Source organism: Drosophila miranda, chromosome 4 (genome assembly GCF_003369915.1).
Source record: "Drosophila miranda strain MSH22 chromosome 4, D.miranda_PacBio2.1, whole genome shotgun sequence".
Lineage (NCBI taxonomy): Eukaryota > Metazoa > Arthropoda > Insecta > Diptera > Drosophilidae > Drosophila > Drosophila miranda.
The window spans coordinates 30,417,298-30,437,678 of record NC_046677.1 but is presented as its reverse complement, the minus strand read 5'-3'; the positions used below and the strand labels follow the sequence as shown (position 1 = coordinate 30,437,678).

Sequence of the window (20,381 nt, the reverse complement as noted above, 5' to 3'; positions counted from 1 at the left end):
AAAGAAAGAGGGAAAGATTTTGAGGTGTCACTTGACTGGCTGTCGCTGACATTGACAGTCAGTTTTTCCTTTTTTCCCATCGAACGGAGGACCAGCTTTGAATTTCAGGTCGCATTCTGGGCCTTTGTTTTGGGTCCCCCCTTTTGCTGGTGTTTTGTTTGGGGGTCCGTTCGCCATTGATGTGTTTTTATCTGCGATTTGGCGACAGAACCCCTGGCCGGGGTTTTGAGTGTCCTTTGCGACAGAAATAAATAATTTATTTTGAAATGCCGAATTAATTATTCGGCCGCAAGCAAATAAATATTCGATAAAACATTAGAAGGCACTACTGTACGGTGTACACGGATCCACAGAGATATTAATTTGCATAATTACTTAAATGAGATGCGTAATTAGTGCAAAATGCTCCCATCAGGTGCCTACTCGTACATTTTTAATCAGGCTAATGCATTAAATATGTTCGGCGTTTCCATTTGATATAATATTCAAATGCCAGGACCCCCCGTAGCCCCCAGTAGCCCCCCCTGGACTTGTGACAGGTGTTTTTTTACTGCTTCATTAATTATGTTAAGTGTTTTGTTGCAAATTAAAAACTACAATAATTATACATACTTCGATCGTATTCCACCTTGAAGCCCGCTCGTATTTCGTCGCTGGCCAGGGGATCCAGGCGAAAGGTGAAGGGTCCGCCGTTGCCCCGCTGTCGATCGTCCGCGTCCTGGGCGGCCACCTCGACGATCTTCTTGCCGGAGACGTTCTCCGGCAGCGTGGGCCTGTAGTCCTGGGCAAAGGTCGGGGCATTGTCGTTGACGTCCTTCACGATGACCGTGAGCGTGGCGGTGGCCGTGCGCTCGGGACTGCCATCGTCGACGGCCAGGACCTGGATGTGGTGCCTGTCGAGGGTCTCGCGGTCCAGGGGCCTCTGGATGCTGACGGCGCCCTTGTCGCTGATGGCAAACTGGCGCCGGCGGTTGGTGGCGCGCACTATCTTGTAGGAGACCCTCGAGTGGCCGCCCTGGTCCGCGTCGGTGGCCCGGAACTGCTCCAGCACCGTGCCCACCTTGGTGTCCTCGTAGATGGACACCTCGACGTGCTCCCGGTCGAACTTCGGGACGTTGTCGTTGATGTCCCGCAGCTTGACCACCACCCAGGAGTAGGCCACGTGGTACTTGTCGCTGGCGCCGCCGCCGCCGCCGCCGCCGCTGGGCCCGTCCTCGCCCTTGTCGTTCACCTGAATGCGAAACCGGAAGCCGCTGCTCTGCAGGGGGTCCTCGTAGTCCAGCGGCTGGATGATCTTCAGGGAGCCCGTGCCGTCCGCGTTGCGCACCATCGCGAACTTGTCGGAGCCGAAGCCGCTGTTCGGCACCACCTTGTACTGGAACGTGTTCGTCTCGTCCTCGTCCTGCACGGTGACGGTGAGGATGGGCGTCTCGGGTATGTAAGTGCCGTTCGTCTCGTCCACCTCCGTGAACCACTCGTCCTTGGTGAACTGCGGCGGCATATCGTTGAGGTCCTTGACGCGTATGGAGGCGGTGCCAGTGCCTGCAGGGAAACCCCAAGAGAGGGAACAAACAGAGCGTCCCATCAGAATTGCGTCAATTACAGATACAGATACAGATACACTGTGCACTGAGAGAAATGTTGTACTCACCCTTCAGTCCGCCACCATCCATGGCCACCACCTGAATGGAATAGTCCGGGGTGCGCTCTCGGTCGAGGCAGCAGACGGCCGTCTTGATGACGCCCGTTTCGGTCTCGATTTCAAAGATGGGCGCCCCCGTCTCCTCCTCGATGACGTTCTTCTCAATCGAGTAGATTAGCTTCGCGTTGGTGCTCTCGTTGGGATCGTCGTAGTCAATGGCAGACATTGTCATCACCGCACTGCCGGCGGTGCCGTTCTCTGTCACGTTGCCGAAGTAGATGCCCTGCGGGAACTGGGGCGCATTGTCGTTGATGTCCTTGAGATTAACTTGGATGTCCGCATAGCCGACCAGGCCCTCGCCGCCCTCGTCCTGTGCGAATACGGTGAAGCGCCATTGTGGCCGTCCATTCGGTTGATCACGGTCCAGGGGCTATACAGAACAGAGAACAGAGAGAGAGGCGTTTGATTTGGCAGCTGTTTGTTTGTTTGCAAATTATTTTATGCCTGCCGGTAAACTGTAACTGACTGGAGACCCAGAGCCCCCAATCCCCAATCCGCAATCCGCAATCCACAATCCACATTTCCGAAGCCCTTGAGTCCTTCAGTCTGGGGCTCTGGCTTTGATGGTGGCTTTGCCCCGACACCGGCCTGTTATTAGATTTCTCATCAAATTGCAGCCATGCCAATGACACACATAAAAGCCATCACATCAATTGAAATGTGAGCCAATCCAAGGCCCGTCTGGCCACCTCCTGGGTCTGCCTTTGCCCCCCCTTAAACCCGGCCTAGGCAGGCGAGTAAATGTTGTGTCTTTGCTTTTACGTTGAATTTATTCCCCTTGAAGTAAACGAAAGCTAATCCAAGCCGAAAGTCGAATCCCACCTGCACTAAAGGGAATATTTGATTGACCAAAAATGGAGGAGACCATGGATTTATGTGGCAGTGATTGTGGAATATGAGTCCTTATCCTTGTGACTTTCTCTACCACATGTTTAATTTATTTAAAGTACTGGTAATCCCCCCCCTCCCGATCCCCGATCCCCGATCCCCGATGAAATGGCAATCATTCGGATGTCGGTAAATAAACCTTAAACCATCGCTCAATTAAGGCGTGGGGCAAAAGAATTGGTTTTCCGCCACCATGTGGCACGCAATGCAATTTCAATTACAAAATTAAATGCCGTCATGCCGTAGCTGGCAAGTGGCAGCCAGTGACCCCAGTCCTGGTCCATTCCGGGGATGTGCCACCAACTTTTGCTGCTTTCCTGCTTTGCTGCTTTCCTGCTGATTTTATGCGAGGCGACCGCGCACCAATAACGAACGACGAAACGTCATTTACATGTGGTCGGTTGTAGAGCGTCAAAACCACAAATGCCACATGCTGTCGCTGTCGCTGTCGCTGTCGCTGTCGCTGTCCCCCCAGGCAGCCCACATCCCCCCCAGAGCCAGTCCCTAACCCATCGACAACTAAAAAACAAATAAAGCAAACCGCCAGCAGCAACATTTGAACATTTTATGCAGAATCGGCAACGGCAACGGCATCAGCCTTGGGGGGAGGGGGCGGGTTCAGGGGTCAGCCAGCAGCCAGTAGCCACTCCATTTCACCCATTCGCTGGGCTGCTGAATCGTTTGCTTTTATGGACTTTGTGTGAAATTAATTGGAGTCTGTGTGTCTGACAACCGACGGTGACAGTTTTTATGCATCTAAATGTCATTATTTTCCGGCGGTGGCGGTGGCGGGGCGGGGTGGGGTGGGGCGCATAGGACGGTGTGCGGTTTGACACAGTTTTAAATTAATCATACGCCACCGAAACGAACGTCCTCCCTGGAGGGGTAGGCAGGGCCCGATGATAGCAATCAAAGGCCGTCAAAAGTGTTAAAATATTGAAAACATTTCGCAGAGTTTTCCCGGTTATGAAACATTAAAAGGCGTGGCGTTTGGCTACATATATGTGTATTCATTTTTGGCTTTTTGATACATGATTTCGAGACTCTCAACACCCACAAGTATTTGAGGCGCCCTTTTCCCCTGGTTAGAGCCCCAGCGGGGGCTTCTCCACTCGTCACACAATATGAACTGCGCTCCATTGTTGGCCATAAACTGTGGCGCGATTGTCAGCAGCCAAAAGCGAGGGGCCCCCCAGCGGGAGCAACAACACGGTTCGCATTTTTGGTGGCGGGATGGAGCGGAGCTCTTCCCTTGGCTTTCATTACGCTCTTTTTACGAGGGGACTCTCGAAATTGGAATCTGTTTAAATGCTGAAAGGTGGGAAGGGGGGAAGTGGGGAGGGTAGCGGGAATGGCGGCACTTACCTTGAGTACAAAAATATCGCCCGTTGTGCGATTTATATCAAATTTACTATTCGCTGGATTGTCGGGGTCGATGCCCTGGCCAGTCAGGAAATATACAATATTTATTGGTCTATCTACATCGCCGTCGGTGGCGGTAACCTGGAAAGAAACAAAACGATTCGAGGGGGGGTCACAAAAAGTGCATTACCAGAATAAAGGGGGGGGGGTCTTATGGGGGTCAAGCGATTCCTCTGGACTCGGGAGTCTATAAATCAAATATGCAAATGAGCAAAACGCTTTAAATGTCCAATAAAGGGCAACCTGAAAGGGAATGTTGAAATGGAAAGCAAAAAAAAAAGAAAAAGTGGTATTGGGGGTATTGGGGGATTTTCTCGGCGGAAAATCTGTTCAGTGGGCGTGCCCGGTGGCTTTTCTTTCCCAGCAAGATTGCTTGTAAATTTATGCTTCGATTTTTTTCCCTGTGCCGGCCACAGACGAAAAAAATGCTAATGCAACAGAGATTTATGTAATTATTCAATCGGATTGGGGCCATTTTTTTGCAATGTTTTATTTGTATTTTCTTCGTTTTGCGGCTAGTAAATGAAATCAGCATTTTGGAGACTTTTTTCGGAATATTGTCTCCCTTTTTTTGGGGCATAGGCAAATTGTCGACTGGACTTTTGATTGGGGGTCAGCGAAGGGGGTTTGGTAATTGAATGAAATCAAATGAATACCAAAGCAGAAATAAAGGAAATTTTGGGGAACTTAAATGAAAGAAAAACGTTGTGGAAACTCGATGTTTGCACAACTTTTACGGCCTCGAGACTTGAGTGAAGGGGATTTATAAATACGTGACTAGTTTTGCTTCTTGGGCATAAAGTTTGTGGGCCATTTTTCCGTCCATGCATGCCTGATGGAAAAGCTCTATAAGCCTCCCGAATGCAGTCCCTTTTCCGTCTCGGAAGAGTGTCTCTAATCTCCATTTAACAACCAGAACAGGAACACCATGTGGGTGGCTCTGTTTTTCATCTTTGGGAAACACTAGGAGTACTCCTCCTCCCCCTCGAACAGTTGTCATGGCAATTAAAAGCAATTATTTCCGTGTATCTGCTTTGATGTTATGCAGCCCATCTCGAGCCCTGCAGTGGCTGTGGAAACAAAGTTATGCACGAGTCCTGTAACCCATTTCTATTATACATTCCGACCATTTAAAAAACACACAGAATAGAGGAGAAGAGGAAAAAGGCCTCCTCCTGCTCGTGCATGGAGTTGCAGTTGACAATTACAGACAAACTTGTGGCAATATCCTTTGGGTCCTCGGTCCATTATATCATCGTCACGTGTTAAGTGCCTCCCATTCGTTCCATTCATTCCATTCCTCCCAGCCCATCCCGGCTCCCACCATTCCCACCATTCAGAGTGCTACAATTTACGTTAAATGTTCAACACAATTTGATATGACAAAAGAGTTGTCTACGTGCCAGCATTGTGCCCATTATTATCGCCCGCTCGTTGGAGGCGGAAACGAGCCCTCGTCCTGCCATTGTCCTTTCGACAACTTTCAGCGCAAACCATTTCTGTGCATCATTTAAATGCCTTTTTCTCGTGCCGCGTCCAGCATTAAAAATATTTGCATTCCATTTTCCAAGCACTGGAAATCAATTTGAGCACCGAAAAGGTGTCGGAGCCAGGAAAAGGCTGCCAGCCTGCCAGCCAGCCAGCCTCTTCCGCCTTCTATGTGCTTCATATATATATTCGAGAATATTCCTCAATTATTGGGCGTACAATGACAATGGGATCCTCCTCCTGGTGCTCCTGCTGCTTCTGCCACACTCTTCCTTGCAACATGCATAAATGTGTAATTAAAAATTCGCACTGGCTGGCGGTCGTTGGGCTCTGGCACGCGTGCTGAGCTGTGGAATTTTAATTTGTATTTAAAATTTCATAAAAAAATAAGCAAAAACCGAAAGAGAAGGCAGGGATGCGGCCAAGGGATGCTCTATAAAAGGAGGAGATTTGAGACAGTTTCTGGCATTTATTCCAGCTTCCCAGTGGAGGGATACAAGACGGATAGATACTCGTTCTTTTCATAAGAAGCTTATGATAAATATCAAATTAAATCAATAAAAAACAACAGCCATTATGCCAATCCATTTGATGTTTATCCTTTAGATATAGAACATTGTCACATGTTTACGCTCGTGTGGCATCTAAGAGGCAATTTCTTTAATGCATGCGTTAAAGAGTATTTAAATGTTTATGGAGCCATAAACATGTTTCACTTTGCTCCTCGGCTCCTCGGCTCCTCCGTTCTTTATGTTTCGTAAATTATGGCTTGAATAAAAGTCGCTTGTTCGGAGATACATATACATATATACAGTATGTATATATATGATATATATATGATGTATGCTTGTAGGTATTCGTGCCTATATGGCCGCCATTGCCCAACTATCACGTCGTTATTAATGAATGAGTATTTATTTGTATTTACGGCTGAATGGCTCCGCCACTCGGGCACAGAACTTTTACTCTCGCACCGTAATCCCCATGTTTTCACCAGACATTACCAGGGGGGTTCCCGGGCTCTGCTCTTTTCTGGGTGCCACTTGAGCACCGACTGGCGCTGCATGATGTTTGTTTTCGATTTTTTTCCATTCTACTTTTTTTCCCTTTTTAAGTTTTTGGCTTTTTATGCAAATTATCGGCTAGTGTGTGTGTGCCGGTTTTTTTCTTCAGTTCTTCCGCTGTTCAGCTCTTTTGTTGTTGTGTTGTTCTGCTGTTCTGGCTGTTTCTGTCAATATTTAAATTGTTCTGAGCCAATAAGGCGATAAATGTTGGCCAGAACACTTGCCCTGGAAAGTGTGCCTCACTTTTGATTGAGTTTACGAATTCACTTGGGGATGGGAAGGGATGCTAACTAAAATATCCATAATGTAATCGAAAAAGAAATGTGGATAATGAAAGTACTGATCAAAGAGCACATTTCGCGGAATATCTTCAATATTCAGCCATTAATCTTGTTTTATATAGGACTAAATAGGGTTAAAAATTAATCAAATTATCAAAAAATACATCGAATTCTGTTCCAAATGTAAAATACTAATAAACCAAAAATAGGTAATAATTATAAATAGTAATAATAAATAAAAATAATAAATAATAATAATAATAATAAATAGTACTAATAAATAATACTGATAAAAAATACTTTAAAATAATAAATAAATATAAATTATTATATAAATAAATAGTAATAATAAAAAATACAGAAAAATAATAATAATATTAAATAATAATAATAATGATATAAATGATAATAAATAATAATAATAATAAATAATAATAATAAAAATTAATATTAAATAATTTATATTAAATAAAATTTGTGCACATATGTATATTTCTTAAAAAATATATAATATTTTTATGTTTAATAGAATCTCTCTCTCAACCCACCTGCAGTATGCGTTTTGGCAGATTCCGATCGTCTTCTTCTGTGATTTGTGTTCGATATGTTTGACGATCGAATACCGGTGGATTATCGTTGACATCGCGTACGTTTATCACAACGGTGGTGTAGTTGTTTTTGCGATTTCTGGTGGCCTCCAAACGCAGTTCAAACTGTGAAAGAGGAGGAATGGGAAATATTTTAAATTTTACAAAAGAAAAGACAATTATGATAGCTGACAGAACACCCATTAAACTCCAATGTTTTAGCGCTCTGTTTATCTGCGAGTCCTTTGTGTAAATACTTTTACCATTTCCTACTTAACCTGGCAAAAACATTTTAAATAGCGCCAATTTTATTATGAAATTCAATTATTTTAATTTAACGAAACTTTTAAAAGAGCAGCAAAGCCATCAGCTAAAGAGATTTATATGGCCCAAACGTTTTTAATGCTGCTGCTGCTGCTGTTGATGCCACAGTGCAGCTGCCACTGCTGCCGCTGCCACCGAGCCTCTGTTGCCGCCGCTGTCGAGGCTCAATTTGAACAACAAAAGTCAAAATCGCATGAATGGACACTAAAACTTTTTCGCAAAGGATAAAACAAAAAACAAAAACCAAAAAAAATCTACGAAATTGGCAACACATGTTCTGTGTGCTGTGGCTTGTTGTTTTCGCTGCTGCTGCCTTCCTGCTGTTGGCACGGCGGCACACAGTGGTGGCACACAGTGGCAGCAGTGTGGCTGCTTGTTGCATGGCTGGGCATTGACAGCTACACGGATTTTCCCAGCACCGTTTGGTGGAGGGGGGTGGTGGGGCGGTGGAAGGGGAGCCAAAACACATTGCGTAGGTGATGACTGGGAGTCGGGGCAATCACGTTAAAAATGCGCATTGGGAAATGTAACGACAGCTGTAGCTGCTGTCCCCTCCCCCTGCCCCCTGCCCCCCTCCACCGACTCCTGCCCGGCCAATGTTTTCCTGCATGTTTCCTTTTTTTTTCTGTCTGTTTTGTTGGATTAATTTTTTGTAGCCCCCCTCGCTCTCTGTGTCGTTTTTTCCTTCTCCGCTGCTCATCTGTCAAAAGTTTTGTGTGCCCAAAAAAAAATATATAAAAAAAATAGAAGAAAAGTTTCGCATAGTTTTACATATTTTTTGTGTTCTTTGCGTAGAATCACTGGAGCGGAAAAATATATAAATTATGCATGCAACAGAAAGTTAAGACCCGGTACAAAAAAACCCCCGCATATGTATGCGTATGAGGCAGAAAAAAAGGAAAAATGTGCAGCAACTTGTAGACAAGGGCCTTAGCCGAGTCGCCAAGGGGAAGGGAGGGGGGGGGGGGGGGGGGCGAGAGAGAGGGTACTTACCCTTGGCCGCGTTTCGTAGTCCAGGGGACTCGCCACATAGATGACACCGGTCGTGTTCTGCACGGCAAAGGCATTGCCTATGTTACCGCCTGTGATCTGGTATCGAATATTCGTCGCTGCAAAAGGTACGAGAAGAGAATTAATTTCATTTTTCCACTCGCTTGGCTAATTAAATTGCCGAGTCACAAATGTATTCAATTTAATTTAATTAAGAGCTCAAAGGGCGAATGGAAGAGGTTTAAGGTAATGCCCGACGGGAGAGTGGAGCCGGCTTATGGAAAATATGGCACTTAAATGTATCAAAAGGTGGGCTGAAAAGGCTTTAAGGCAGGTTCGAAAGATGGGAGAACTTTTATTCCATCTGCAAGTACTATTATCTAATGTTTTGTACCTTTCGGGAGGAGATCTCTGCACCCAGAACATCGTCTGAATACATATGATACCTAAGAGAACTCCCTTGGCTATCATCAGTCACCAATTAGAGCACTTTCAGCCCCAAGTATTCGCCACACATTCGCCCGAAAAGCATCTTCCCAGAAGATCAAAAAAGACGCCCAAAAAAGACTGACAACAGCAGGCGGCAGTAGGCGGCAGAAAATAATTAAGTTCATTAAAAAACATTTTCCAACCAAAAGGAAGGCAGAGACATGCCCCCTAATGCTGCCATGTGGCACGAAGTGGCAGAAAAACAACAACAACTCGTCTAATTTACTTATTCAATGTTTAAACAGCCTGCAAAAGTGTTGTAAGCACTGGGTAGAATATGGAAATGCTCTCACATGTGACACATCCCAGACCCCAGACCGAGACCGAGACCGAGACCCAGTCGCAGGGAAGAAATGGTGTTGCCACATTGTCTGTGCATTAATGCGGAAATGTGAGAGAGCAAACATTAGCGTAAATTAGCGACGCGTAAATTGCTTAACCTGCTTCACTAGATAGAGGAAAGGAGTGTTCTCCAGATTAATGAAAATCAACTTTATTCCAACACAAACTATTTAAACTTTTGAACATTTTCTACGAAAGATAGCTAGAGTTTTTCAGCAACCCCCCTCCCAGCATTTGATCGTGTGTGAACTTGATGAACGTGTCGTATTGTGCAGTCAGCTGTTCGGTCAGCTGGCACTCGTAGTGCTCGCTCAGCTCCTTGTCCTTTTGATTGATCATTCGGCAGCATATGGCCTGCAACTGGTTGAACGTGAAAAGCTTCTGGCCGCCCTTGGGTGGACTCTGCTGAGGGGAAAGCCAAGGAAGTGGATTGTATCTTAAAGATGTGTCCACTTACACTGGTCTCTGCCTGGGTTTCGATGCCATACTTGCACTGCCGCTTGGCGGAATGGATGTCTGGCGCCTCGACATCCATGGCCTGCGAGCGCTTGGGTATTCCACGGCCAGTTTTGAGCCTTGAAGCTTTTTTGCGGGTATTTTCGTCTGGGGATTCATCCTCAAAGCGACGAGAACGTTTCAGGGTTAAACAAGACATTTTTTTGAATTTTTATAGTTATAGTTTTTTTCAGATAATTTTGCTGTATCGCCTCCGAGTTTCACAGAAATACTGAGTTTAATACGATAGCCAAAACGTATATTTCGTCAGCTCTAACTTTAAGGCCTACTTGGATACCCAAATGCCTGACTACATCTCCAGTTAGTATCTTAAAGATACGCCATAAAACATTCTCCAGTTTAAACAATGTGCCTGCCACATGGTGCGCCGTTGCTGCCTCGAGTCTCCAGTCTATTTCCGGCCACTGGCTGGCAATAAAAGCAACAACACGGACATTAAGTGTTGCTCCGGCAAAGTCGTGTTAAGTGGTCCCCAGTCTTAGACAATGACGTTTATAATTTACGATGTCATGACGCCATTTTTAAATCACTGATAATGATAATAAATTAATATACAGACACCAGGGTCTCGGTCTGGGTCTGGGTCTGGGTCCCAGCACAACACCCCAGAGACACACGAGGCACACATGGGAGCAGCCGCCAAGGCAGTAAACATCCACCCCCCCCATCGAAACGCCACCCCCGGTGTTGTGTACTTATTTAGCATGAAAAGTCATTTTAAAAAGTAGAAAAAACATTTGCTTTTTCGTCTTGTTTTGATCTTTTTTTGGGTTTCCAGCCCCCAAAGTGTTTTTATGGCCAACACTGAAAGGTTCTGGGGTTTTATTTTGTCCTCCAGATAAGCCGCGTGGTGATTTGAGAAGTTTTTTCCCAGAATATCATCTTAAAGGAACACGAAAGGTTGTTTAAAAAATATCAGGGACTAGCAGGGGTACTAGCTTTCGAGTCTGAGATGATTTTAGTCTTTGTAGAGGTGGAATATGGGGTCTATATGTGGGTGGGGGAGATTCTACTTCTCCAGGTTGCCAATCGATTTATTTATATAGATCTTGAATGATTGAAACTCCGTTGTAATCAAAAAATGGGGCAACATTTGGCCAGCACATGGCACATGGCAGCCACCGAATAGGAACTGCCGGCAGAACACTTCAATAAATAATCTTTTTGGTCATAAATTTGGAATGTGGTGCCCAACAAAGTTTTACAGCTCCATTTGTAGGAGAGTATTTCGAAAGTAGACACAAACATGAACTAACAAGAAATCGCATAAAAGATTTGTCAGGACCCATTCATACGAGTATACGGGTGTTCCTCACGAGGTACGAGGCAGGAGGTGTGGGGCATGGAAAGCCCTCTTCTATGTATCCGCTTCTCCTGCGGCGAGTAGTTCAACAATTTTCGTGTGCACATTTATTTTTCCGTTTCTTTTGGCAGATTATTGTTTCCATGGTCGTTTCTGTGCCACGTTTCTGTGCCACGTTTCTGTGTGCTCCAATTCGGGTTAATGCCTTTTCGCAGTCGTCGCGCCGGCGACGGCGACGTTCCGTCTTCCACCATTGTCTCTAGTTGTGTTCCCTGGAGCTGTTGCTGTTGTGCTGCGGACTCGAAAGACAAAGTTCTAGCCCCAAAAAGCCACAGCGTGGTCTCCCTTTGGAGGGTTACAAAGTTGTTAAATGCTTTCAATGAGATTTTGAATGTTTTTCATGCTGCAAATTGTATTTTCCGCAGATACGGAGAGAGCTCTCGTCCTCCCTCTGTAGTTCTATGGATTCCCATTCCCCATCGTATTAGCAATAATAATTTCCGCTTGGGAATCAATGGACGAATATACAAATACGCATATTAGATGCTCACTTGGTTTCCATTTGTGTTTGTCTTTGTATTTTATGGATTTATGCATGGGCTTGTATTGTAGCTTGTATCTTGTATCTATCTATCTTTTTTCATCTTCAATGAGCCTTTATTTGTTAATATTTCGTAAATATTTGCGGTACATGGCCCGGGCCTAATAATAATCCCGAACAGTATTAAAATAAATAAATGTTTATGGCGGAACCATACCAGAGATGCTTTAATATTTATGCATAGAAATGCGTACATTCGAGGGGGTTGGGGGGGTGTCCCCATGAGGGAAATCGCCAAATTGGTTTTTTCTAAATGTTTATGGCATCTTTTCGCATAATTTTTCGCTGCTTTTTTTTGCGTCCTTGCCGCCAGGAAGGAAGGAAGTTCGAGGCCATATACTGCCTTGAAAATTACTGCGGAATGTCGCTGCGAAATGATTTGGCAGAAATCATGTAAGAATTTGTCCCCAGATGACTTTATTATTGCCCTTCTCTGACGTAAGACGAGGCAGGGAAATGACAATTCAATTCGATTCGATTCGATCCAAGGTGAAATGTTAAACGTTTCCCGATTTTTCGACTATCACTCCACGATGATCCTGTGTTTCGATTAGAATTTCATTTGACAAAATACTTTTTGTATGGCCTTTCTCTCACACTCCCACATCCATACAATTGCTGGAGGTTTTTGTCAGGCAATTTTGTGAGTAATTTCGCTCACAAAATGATTGCTTTTGAGGCATGGAATTCCCCTTGTTTTGGGCATTACTGGATGGCTGTATCATCACTTCAGGCTGCCTTAACATGAATGTCCACTACTATTAAAGAAGCTTAATATGTACTAATGTGCTTTTTCTATCGCTTCTGTCCGCCAGAAAGATATTACGTTTTTTAGATTCAAAAATCCTTTAATTCCTCAATCTCTGAGGGACTAGAATGTACACTGAAATATCCTTATAAATCCGAAAATGCTTTGCCCCGCATTTTCTCTGGAAAAGACTTTTAATTTTTTTCCTAGAAAATCCTAGAAAAATGGCTTGCTATATTTTCAGGTATATAGCCATTGGGCCAGCGACCCCATTGAAACTTAATTTTAATATAACATTTAATTAGTATATACATTAATTTAAAAAAAAAAAAAAAATCTTTTTTGTTTTAATGCATTTTATGGACTCAAATATTTCTAACTGAGTTTGTTCCTAGACTGTTGTATAAATTGCTTTAAAAATATCAATTCACAACAAAATTGTACCTTTTCTTGTCTGTGATAATTTATTCTAAAAAATGTATCTCTAAAAAAAAGAAAGAAATAGCTGGCAGATACTTCCTTCTAGAGGCTGCTCAGTATTTTAATCTGCATTTTATCAATGTGCTTAAATATAAGGGGATCTTTTGAAGAGGTGAGACGAGGGGGTGAGGTGAAGCTCCACCTGTTCTTCCACCTCTCCAGGTAGACTATTGTGATATCTTACGTGCCCGGCTAAAGGCTCATGGGATTTTGGACTGGACAGGAAGAAAAAACACTTGTCTAGCCCTCCGTTGGTTTCCAGAGTGGTCTTTATTTCCAAACCTTTGCCTTTTCACCTAACAGATTAAGAAAATGAATTATTCTAAGCAAAACTAGCATTTTCAATTGAATTCAAGTTTACATTTCAATTTTATTTCAGCTAAATTAAATGGCATTTCATTCGCCTCAAAAGAGTTGCCTTTTCTCTGGTGAGTCCGATTTTCATTAGATTTCCTAGAGAATTATATTCTTTAAATACAGAAAAATACGATTTGAAATAAATAAAAGCTGGAATACTTATTTATAGCTTAAGTACTTAAATATTTTGTAATAAGTGTACCTTTTCAATGAATATATCCTTTTTAGATTTTAGCCTATTTAATGTATCTTTTCTTGAATGTTTCTTTAAGCGTAATCCTGCGTAGCTCTGGATCTTAAATATTAAGTCTTACATTGGAAATTACATTCTACTTTGCTTCACAGCTGCAATCCTTTACATATCATAGACTCCTTCCCCTCCGCCTGGGTTTCCCCTAGCAACAGGGCGCCTATTCCCAGAGCAGCTGGGTGTACGGCTTAATATCTTTGGAATGCAAATCCTGGGCCCCCTCGTGGCCGGTACAGCCCCGACAATTACAATTAAAGAGACACTTAATTAAATCAATTGCCAATTTATGCAATATATTCTTCTGGGCATCGCTCGATTGCGCCAGCATTTTCTGAGCGGAGCTCAAGCAGAAATCCAATTTGAGACGAACATTAAATAGGAGCCCAGACAGACACAGACACAGACACAGAGATAGACACAGATACAGACACAGATGAAGAGTTTATTATTTTTCTTGATGAAGGATAATTCTCAGGCAGGATGTGGGGGATAATGGTTGGGGGGTTGGAATATTAATTACTAGCCTCTGCTGCTCGAATATTGATTACTCTTCCTCTAGATGCTTCGATTGTTCGACTTTGATTACTCACACTCATTGTGATCCTTGGCGTTGACAGTGAGGACTGTGCTCTGCAAATCGGCATTCTCATCGATCTCAGTCTCGTACAGAAATCTATCGAAATATGGCGGTGAATCGTTTTTGTCAGCAATACCAATGCGTACAAATTTTGTAACTGCAAATAAAAAGAAGCACAAGCCATGACTTAGATACATAGATACTGTATATATATATATATGTAGGGATGTGTGTGTGAAGTGTATGAAATGCCAATAAGCAGCATTAATTATAGAAAATTTATTGATTGACAAATTGTGCGCGTGCCTCCTTTGCGGTCGAGAAAGTCGTAAAGTGGCTCGGTTTATGCGTGGAACGTGGCAGGCATAAAACGGACGGTGGGGTGCGGGGGGCTTCCTCTCTAATTTGTCGGCCTACAAGTAAATTGTTAACATGCTGGCCCTGTCCAGATGTCCAAATAACCCTCGACTCGACTGTTTTTTTTGGGGGGGTGGGGGGAGGCGCTTTCCAACGGAAAACTCTGAAACACTTGTGCAAAGTGAAAAGTTGGGCGCCCCGTTTTCGGGCCAAAGGAAAACAACTTTTCACAAAGTGCACAGCGAAGTGAAGTGGTTTTCTCCCCCCTCCCCCCTTCCCACTTATTTTATTTGCTTATTTCCAGCTAATGTCTTGCCTAACAAAACTTTTTGAATAGTTTTGTAGTTTTTGTGTGGAACGAACGAACGTGCGTTAATGAGTTTTATCCGAGCATCCGACGACGGGAAGGGAACTCAAGGTAGAGCTTCACTGAGCCCTGCACTGCACTGCACATGGCAAATGGCATTTGGTACTTGATTTTTGGTAACTCTTGGGGAAACTTTCCAAAGACCGTCTTATGTTTTGGGATAAAGTTTTTATCAAAATATGAAATCCCCTTCAAAGGACACAGCCTTCCATTAGTGAGCCCTGGAATATGCCTTAAATAATTAAATCAGACTCCATTTGGCTGCCTGTAAGTGTCCTTTTGTCCACTCGGAAAACGCCTCCCCGTGTGCCCCCTTGTGTCCCCTTGTGTCCCCTTGTGTCCCCGAGGCCTGTCGGGGGCCTGTATCGTTTTCCCACATGGACGGAAGCAATAATCTGTTTTTCCTGTTACAATTTTCAACAAAAACACAAAAGCACAAACACACAAAGAGCCTCAAAACCGAACTTGTGTGTAAATATCACAGAAAAGTATATTTTCTAGCAGCCGGGCAGCCACACGTCATAAAAGAGAGAGCCCCAGACGCTGGGGGCGAAGGGGGTTTGGGGGCGGAAAATTAATATGGCGCTCGGTGCGTATGCGTGATATTGAAAAGACGACAGTTTCTGTGGGAAAATATTTGTGTTGCATAAATGCATTTCTCTTCTTTTCGGTGCTTTAATCCGGCTCAACGGAAACCCTTTTAAATGGTGAAAAATGCTGCTTGAGCCCCGAGATCCTTGCAATTTATTTATCCTGCATTCAATGGGAAATGTTTGCATTGCAGATGACATAAATTTGGTAAATTAGTTTGCAGTCAGCTAAGTGGAAGTGTTGTGCAAACCTTCGATATTCGATGGGCAAAAATGTATCTTAAATTTCATCAAAAATAAAACGATTAAACTTTAAACGATGGTTGGGCCTTCTGTTTAAGATCTGCTCATCTATTCATCAGAATTCTAGAGCCGAAACTTGAAGCATCTTTTCGGCTAAAATCTAAATGAAAAATGAATTCGTAAACCTCTTCATTCACCTCATAAGAGCGTGTGTTTATAGAGCAAGACAAATGGAATCTAATTTAGAACTTGGCTCTTTGCCTCTTATTTAGTTTGGGGCCAAGTTAAGCACGTAATGCGCTCCTCCTTTTCACCTTTTCACCTGTGCGCCCCGAAAATGAAAGAGAAATGAGCAAAACTAAGTACACACACTTGTACGCACACAAACACACAAACAAACACAAACAGAGGCCACTCTTTTTTCTTTTTTTTTTTGTGGCCCGGACGAGTACCAGCTCAAGCAAAAAACTCGTATAAATAAGTCCCGGAAGAGGGGCAAAAGGTAAAGGAAAATGTGGCAAGAACGGCTTGAGCGGAAAGCGTTTAGAAACCCCAACACATGGCAGAGCCTCAAAGTAGGTGCACAAGTGTGCGTGTAGCTACAATAAACTGAATAAATACTGAATAAATACCAAAAAAAAAAGCACCACACAAAATACTCATCATGAAGCACTGAAGGGGGCAGAAATATTTTTCAACATTCTTGAGTTCTGTTCTTGGCACTCTCATAATTTCGGGAAGGAAAAAGAAAAATGTGGACTATTTGGGGGTGTTACCTCCCTATAGAGAGAGGTGTGGAGGGGAAGAAGTTCCTTTTGGAAAGTGCCAGCCTTCGAATGCATCGTAATTTGTATGCAGAATGCAATTAAAACTGTAGAATCTCGTTAAAATTGTGTATAAATATTCCATCTCCGCCCCCCCCACTCATACATACGAGTACACCCCCCCCCTCTGCTTTGCCTGCCTGGGCAAAGTGGGCGACTTTTTGTTGGTGTTAAATTGAGCAGCAAAGTGAACTGCGCCCAGTCATCAGCCTGCCATCAGGCCACCAGTTTCCCCTAACTGCCCCCAACCATGGCCCCCCGCCCCCCCCTCTCCGTTCTTCACGCTGTCTTGGCGAGGCCGTCAAAAGGGCTCACTTTAAACTATTAACGTGCAGGTGAAAGGTGGGGCCAGAGGACAGGAGTCGGGAGTCAGCGCCAGAGACCCAGCAGCCGTCAGCTATTTATGGCCGCATAACTGGCACACTAACAAGCCAACAGGCCCGGCCCCACCCCCCCGAAACCAGACCCGCCCCACCGCTGCGAGTGTGCCTTATGTCAGTCTATGAGTGACTGGCAGCTGGCTCTCTCTCGCCCTCGCCCTCTCCCTCTCTCTGTTTTTTTTTTTTTCTGTACAGCCAGTAAACATCAGCACAGCCCCACATTTCTCTATTTTATATGCAGCTTTAGAATTCGTTTTGGTGCTCTACAAGAGGGTGATGTGGCTAGGATGCCAAAGAGGTGCTTTCCAGTGAGGGGAAGGAATCGTTTTAGATCCTAAATTTCGACTCCAACGATTGGTCACGATCGTCTAAGCTTTAACACCGGAACAACAAGGAACACAACGCTCCTCTCTTTATCTCAGCATCTGTCTCTCTATCCTACAGGGTATTTAAAGCTTCGGTTCATGCTCCTAGCCTTTCTTTGGTGTAGTTTTTTTGTCTGTCCTTTTTTTTCGTGCAAAGCTAAATAAGTAAAAAACGAAATGGGTGAAATGGGTGAAATGGTAAAGGGAAAAATGTGTGCAAAGTGGCGTCAAATGTCAGAGCTGCTCAAATCATCCATGCCACACACAGAGAGAAGGAAGAGCGAAATATAGACAGGACAGAGACGGGACGGGACGGGACGATAGTCAAAGTGGAAGTTTCGTGGAGCTCCAAAGGCAAAGAGCCAGCCGGAAGTAACATTTTCCAAAAGGCAACAAAGCGCATCACATTAAAACTGGCAGCGGAATGGTGGTATGGGGGAATGCTGGTGCAGAAGGGGTAGGGTATTCCCTTTGATAAGATGGGATAGTGGATAGTGGACAGGGGATAAGGGATGCCGGCTGGCGGGGATCGAATTGGTTTGTCTCTGCTGTCTGTCGCCTTCGTTTATCCTAGTTCTCAACGCCTTTGTCGGTCTCTAGTCATAATATTTTATATTCCTCTTCCAAGTGTGCATTAAATTTGCAATATTTTTTTGGGCTCTGTTTTTTCTGTTGCGTGAATATTTCTCTATTTTAAATTGTTTCCGATTTCAATGAATGTAGAATTTTATTTATGTTTTCACAACATTCTTTTAGCAGGTGGAAGCTTTTCCAAATTTTTTGTTTTGTGTTATTTCAAGAGCATAATTCAAACTCAATTGGCAGTCCTTTCATATGCATATTTAATGTATTGCAGGATTTTTTATGGCACTAGCAAAAAGGGGGTTCCATTGTAATAAAATACAATGCAAAAAATATTTATAAAAAATGGGCATTGATTCCTATGATTCTATGATGAGTTAAAGAGTCGATTTGTGTTATACGATCTCCAGTGACTTTTTTGGGAAATTAGCTCCTGCATTAATGCATAAAAAGTCAGCACATAGTACACCGTTTTTGCTGGGAGCTCCTGGGAACCGATGCAAATGTTATCTTAGCCCCAACACATGACCTAATTAGCTACCAAATTTCAAATACGAGTAGTATTTTCCCATAATCTACCTCGGGCATTGCAAGAGCTTTGCCATTCCTTGGTTCCTTCCACAAAAATCGAGCTACGAAAATGCCTTGAAAGTTTTACGGCGCAACTTTGATGGCAAATAAATAAATTACAACTTTTAATTTACTAATTAGTTTTCAGGGTTCGGGGCTAGTTTTGGGACACAAAAACAAACAAACAAACAGATAAATAAATGAAACCAAATAAATAAATTGCAAATAAATAACCGGATGTGATTGTGGCTGCTGTGCTGTGTTGTCCTTGTCCTTTGGCAATAATTTAATCCTGAAGGCGTTGAACGGGGGCTTAACAGGGCCACGCCCACACACCCACACACCCACACAAAGAAAACACATTGCGTAATAAATTTTCAGCAAGTGTATGATAATCTCATGTTGTGTTTACTCATGTATTTTGGATTAAGTTTTCGCTTTTAGTTTTCTGTGTAACATGCAAAAAACAAAAACAACGAGAGAGAAAAGAAAACTTTGCTTTCCGGCATGGGACAAATATTGACAGGGTAATGATCGAGTGGGCGGCTGGAGCTGGCGACTGGGAAGCGTGTGAAAGTTATTATTAGTTTAACGGGCCACGCGATGGGCTCACAGGGCATATGCGTGACATGTCATGTGGCAAAAGTTTAAACTGTCAGATAGTTTTACATTCACATACACACACCCACACACACACACACCCACACACACACACATGCACTGATGTATTCATAAGCCAAAGGGTTCTTTCGCTGCTGAATTTGTCACTCACATAATGGCAACACATTTGACTTTGCCCTTAAATGATTTAGGTAAATGCGGAAGGGCACGGGCATAGCCTCGAATGAGTGCCTCTCTCTGGTGTGTGCATGTGACTGTTATAATTAGTTTTACCGTTAATTTATTGCTGTGGTGGCAGTCCTTTGATCCCAAGCAACAACTGCTGTTGACACTTGACATTTGTTGTGCAAAAAAGATGAACAAAATGAGAGAATGACAAGGAAATGACACGACAAAGAGGTACCTGGTAATGAATCAAAAACATTGCTGCTGAAAAAAGAGACTTAAACCCACAGAAGTCTCGTATGGGGATCAAAAAAGACACAAATGGGATTCATTAGTCATTCGGTTTGTGGCAGTGAAGGTTTTGTTTGCGATTGTCGCAGGAAATAGTGCTAGCGAGGCTTCAGCGAGACTTTAGCGGGACTTTAGCGAGACTTTAGCGAGACTTCAGCGATACCTTAGCGAGACCTCAGCGAGACTATAGCGAGACTTCTGCAACCCTTGTGCGAGACTTTTGCGAGAATTTTTCGATCTTTCAGCGAGACTCCTGCATTCCTTCTGCGAGAATTTAGCGAGACTATTGCGAGACTTTTTCGAGAATTTCTTTCTCTCTTTTGCGAACATTTGCGGGTGTTTTGCGACACAAAAAATGTAACACTAATAATTGGTTTACTTGCGAGTTCGCTTTCGATAATATTACGAGACCGTCGTTGGTCCGCAGGAAAAATAGAGTTGGGAATTTTGTGGAATATCCTAGGAGACAGAATGAATCTGATCTCTCAGCTTTATTTTACGTGGCGGTTCCTCAGGGAGGGATTTCAACCACGGCGTCTAATGTTTATTTGCAGCTTAGCCTCGATTAGTGCGATATATATACATATATCACGCCATCACGCACCACCGCTACATAC

The 20,381-nt window shown here is 43.7% G+C and overlaps 2 protein-coding genes across 5 annotated transcripts in view; both read right to left on the bottom strand.

Annotated features, from left to right (window-relative positions):
• The window catches only part of LOC108163840 (putative neural-cadherin 2), a 116,948-nt gene that overhangs the window by 14,529 nt on the left and 82,038 nt on the right, over positions 1-20,381 (bottom strand). For all 3 annotated transcript variants that reach the window (XM_017299353.2, XM_033393951.1, XM_017299354.2), the window contains 6 exons: positions 14,423-14,566; positions 8,750-8,865; positions 7,394-7,558; positions 3,956-4,093; positions 1,652-2,072; positions 613-1,542 (listed from right to left, as the gene is read on the bottom strand). In XM_017299353.2, coding sequence (XP_017154842.1) covers positions 613-1,542; positions 1,652-2,072; positions 3,956-4,093; positions 7,394-7,558; positions 8,750-8,865; positions 14,423-14,566 — 1,914 coding nt within the window. The remainder of the gene's footprint in view (positions 1-612; positions 1,543-1,651; positions 2,073-3,955; positions 4,094-7,393; positions 7,559-8,749; positions 8,866-14,422; positions 14,567-20,381) is intronic.
• Positions 9,704-10,317, bottom strand: LOC108163842 (akirin-2). Of its 2 annotated transcripts, none has more exons than XM_017299356.2 (2): positions 10,035-10,317; positions 9,704-9,982 (listed from the first exon to the last, which is right to left on the bottom strand). In XM_017299356.2, exons 1-2 carry the CDS (start codon positions 10,230-10,232, stop codon positions 9,767-9,769), a joined length of 414 nt encoding a protein of 137 aa, XP_017154845.1. In that variant the 5' UTR covers positions 10,233-10,317; the 3' UTR covers positions 9,704-9,766. The 2 variants fall into 2 exon arrangements, with proteins under 2 accessions (XP_017154845.1, XP_017154846.1); XM_017299357.2 differs by having other exon boundaries at positions 9,704-9,979; positions 10,035-10,315.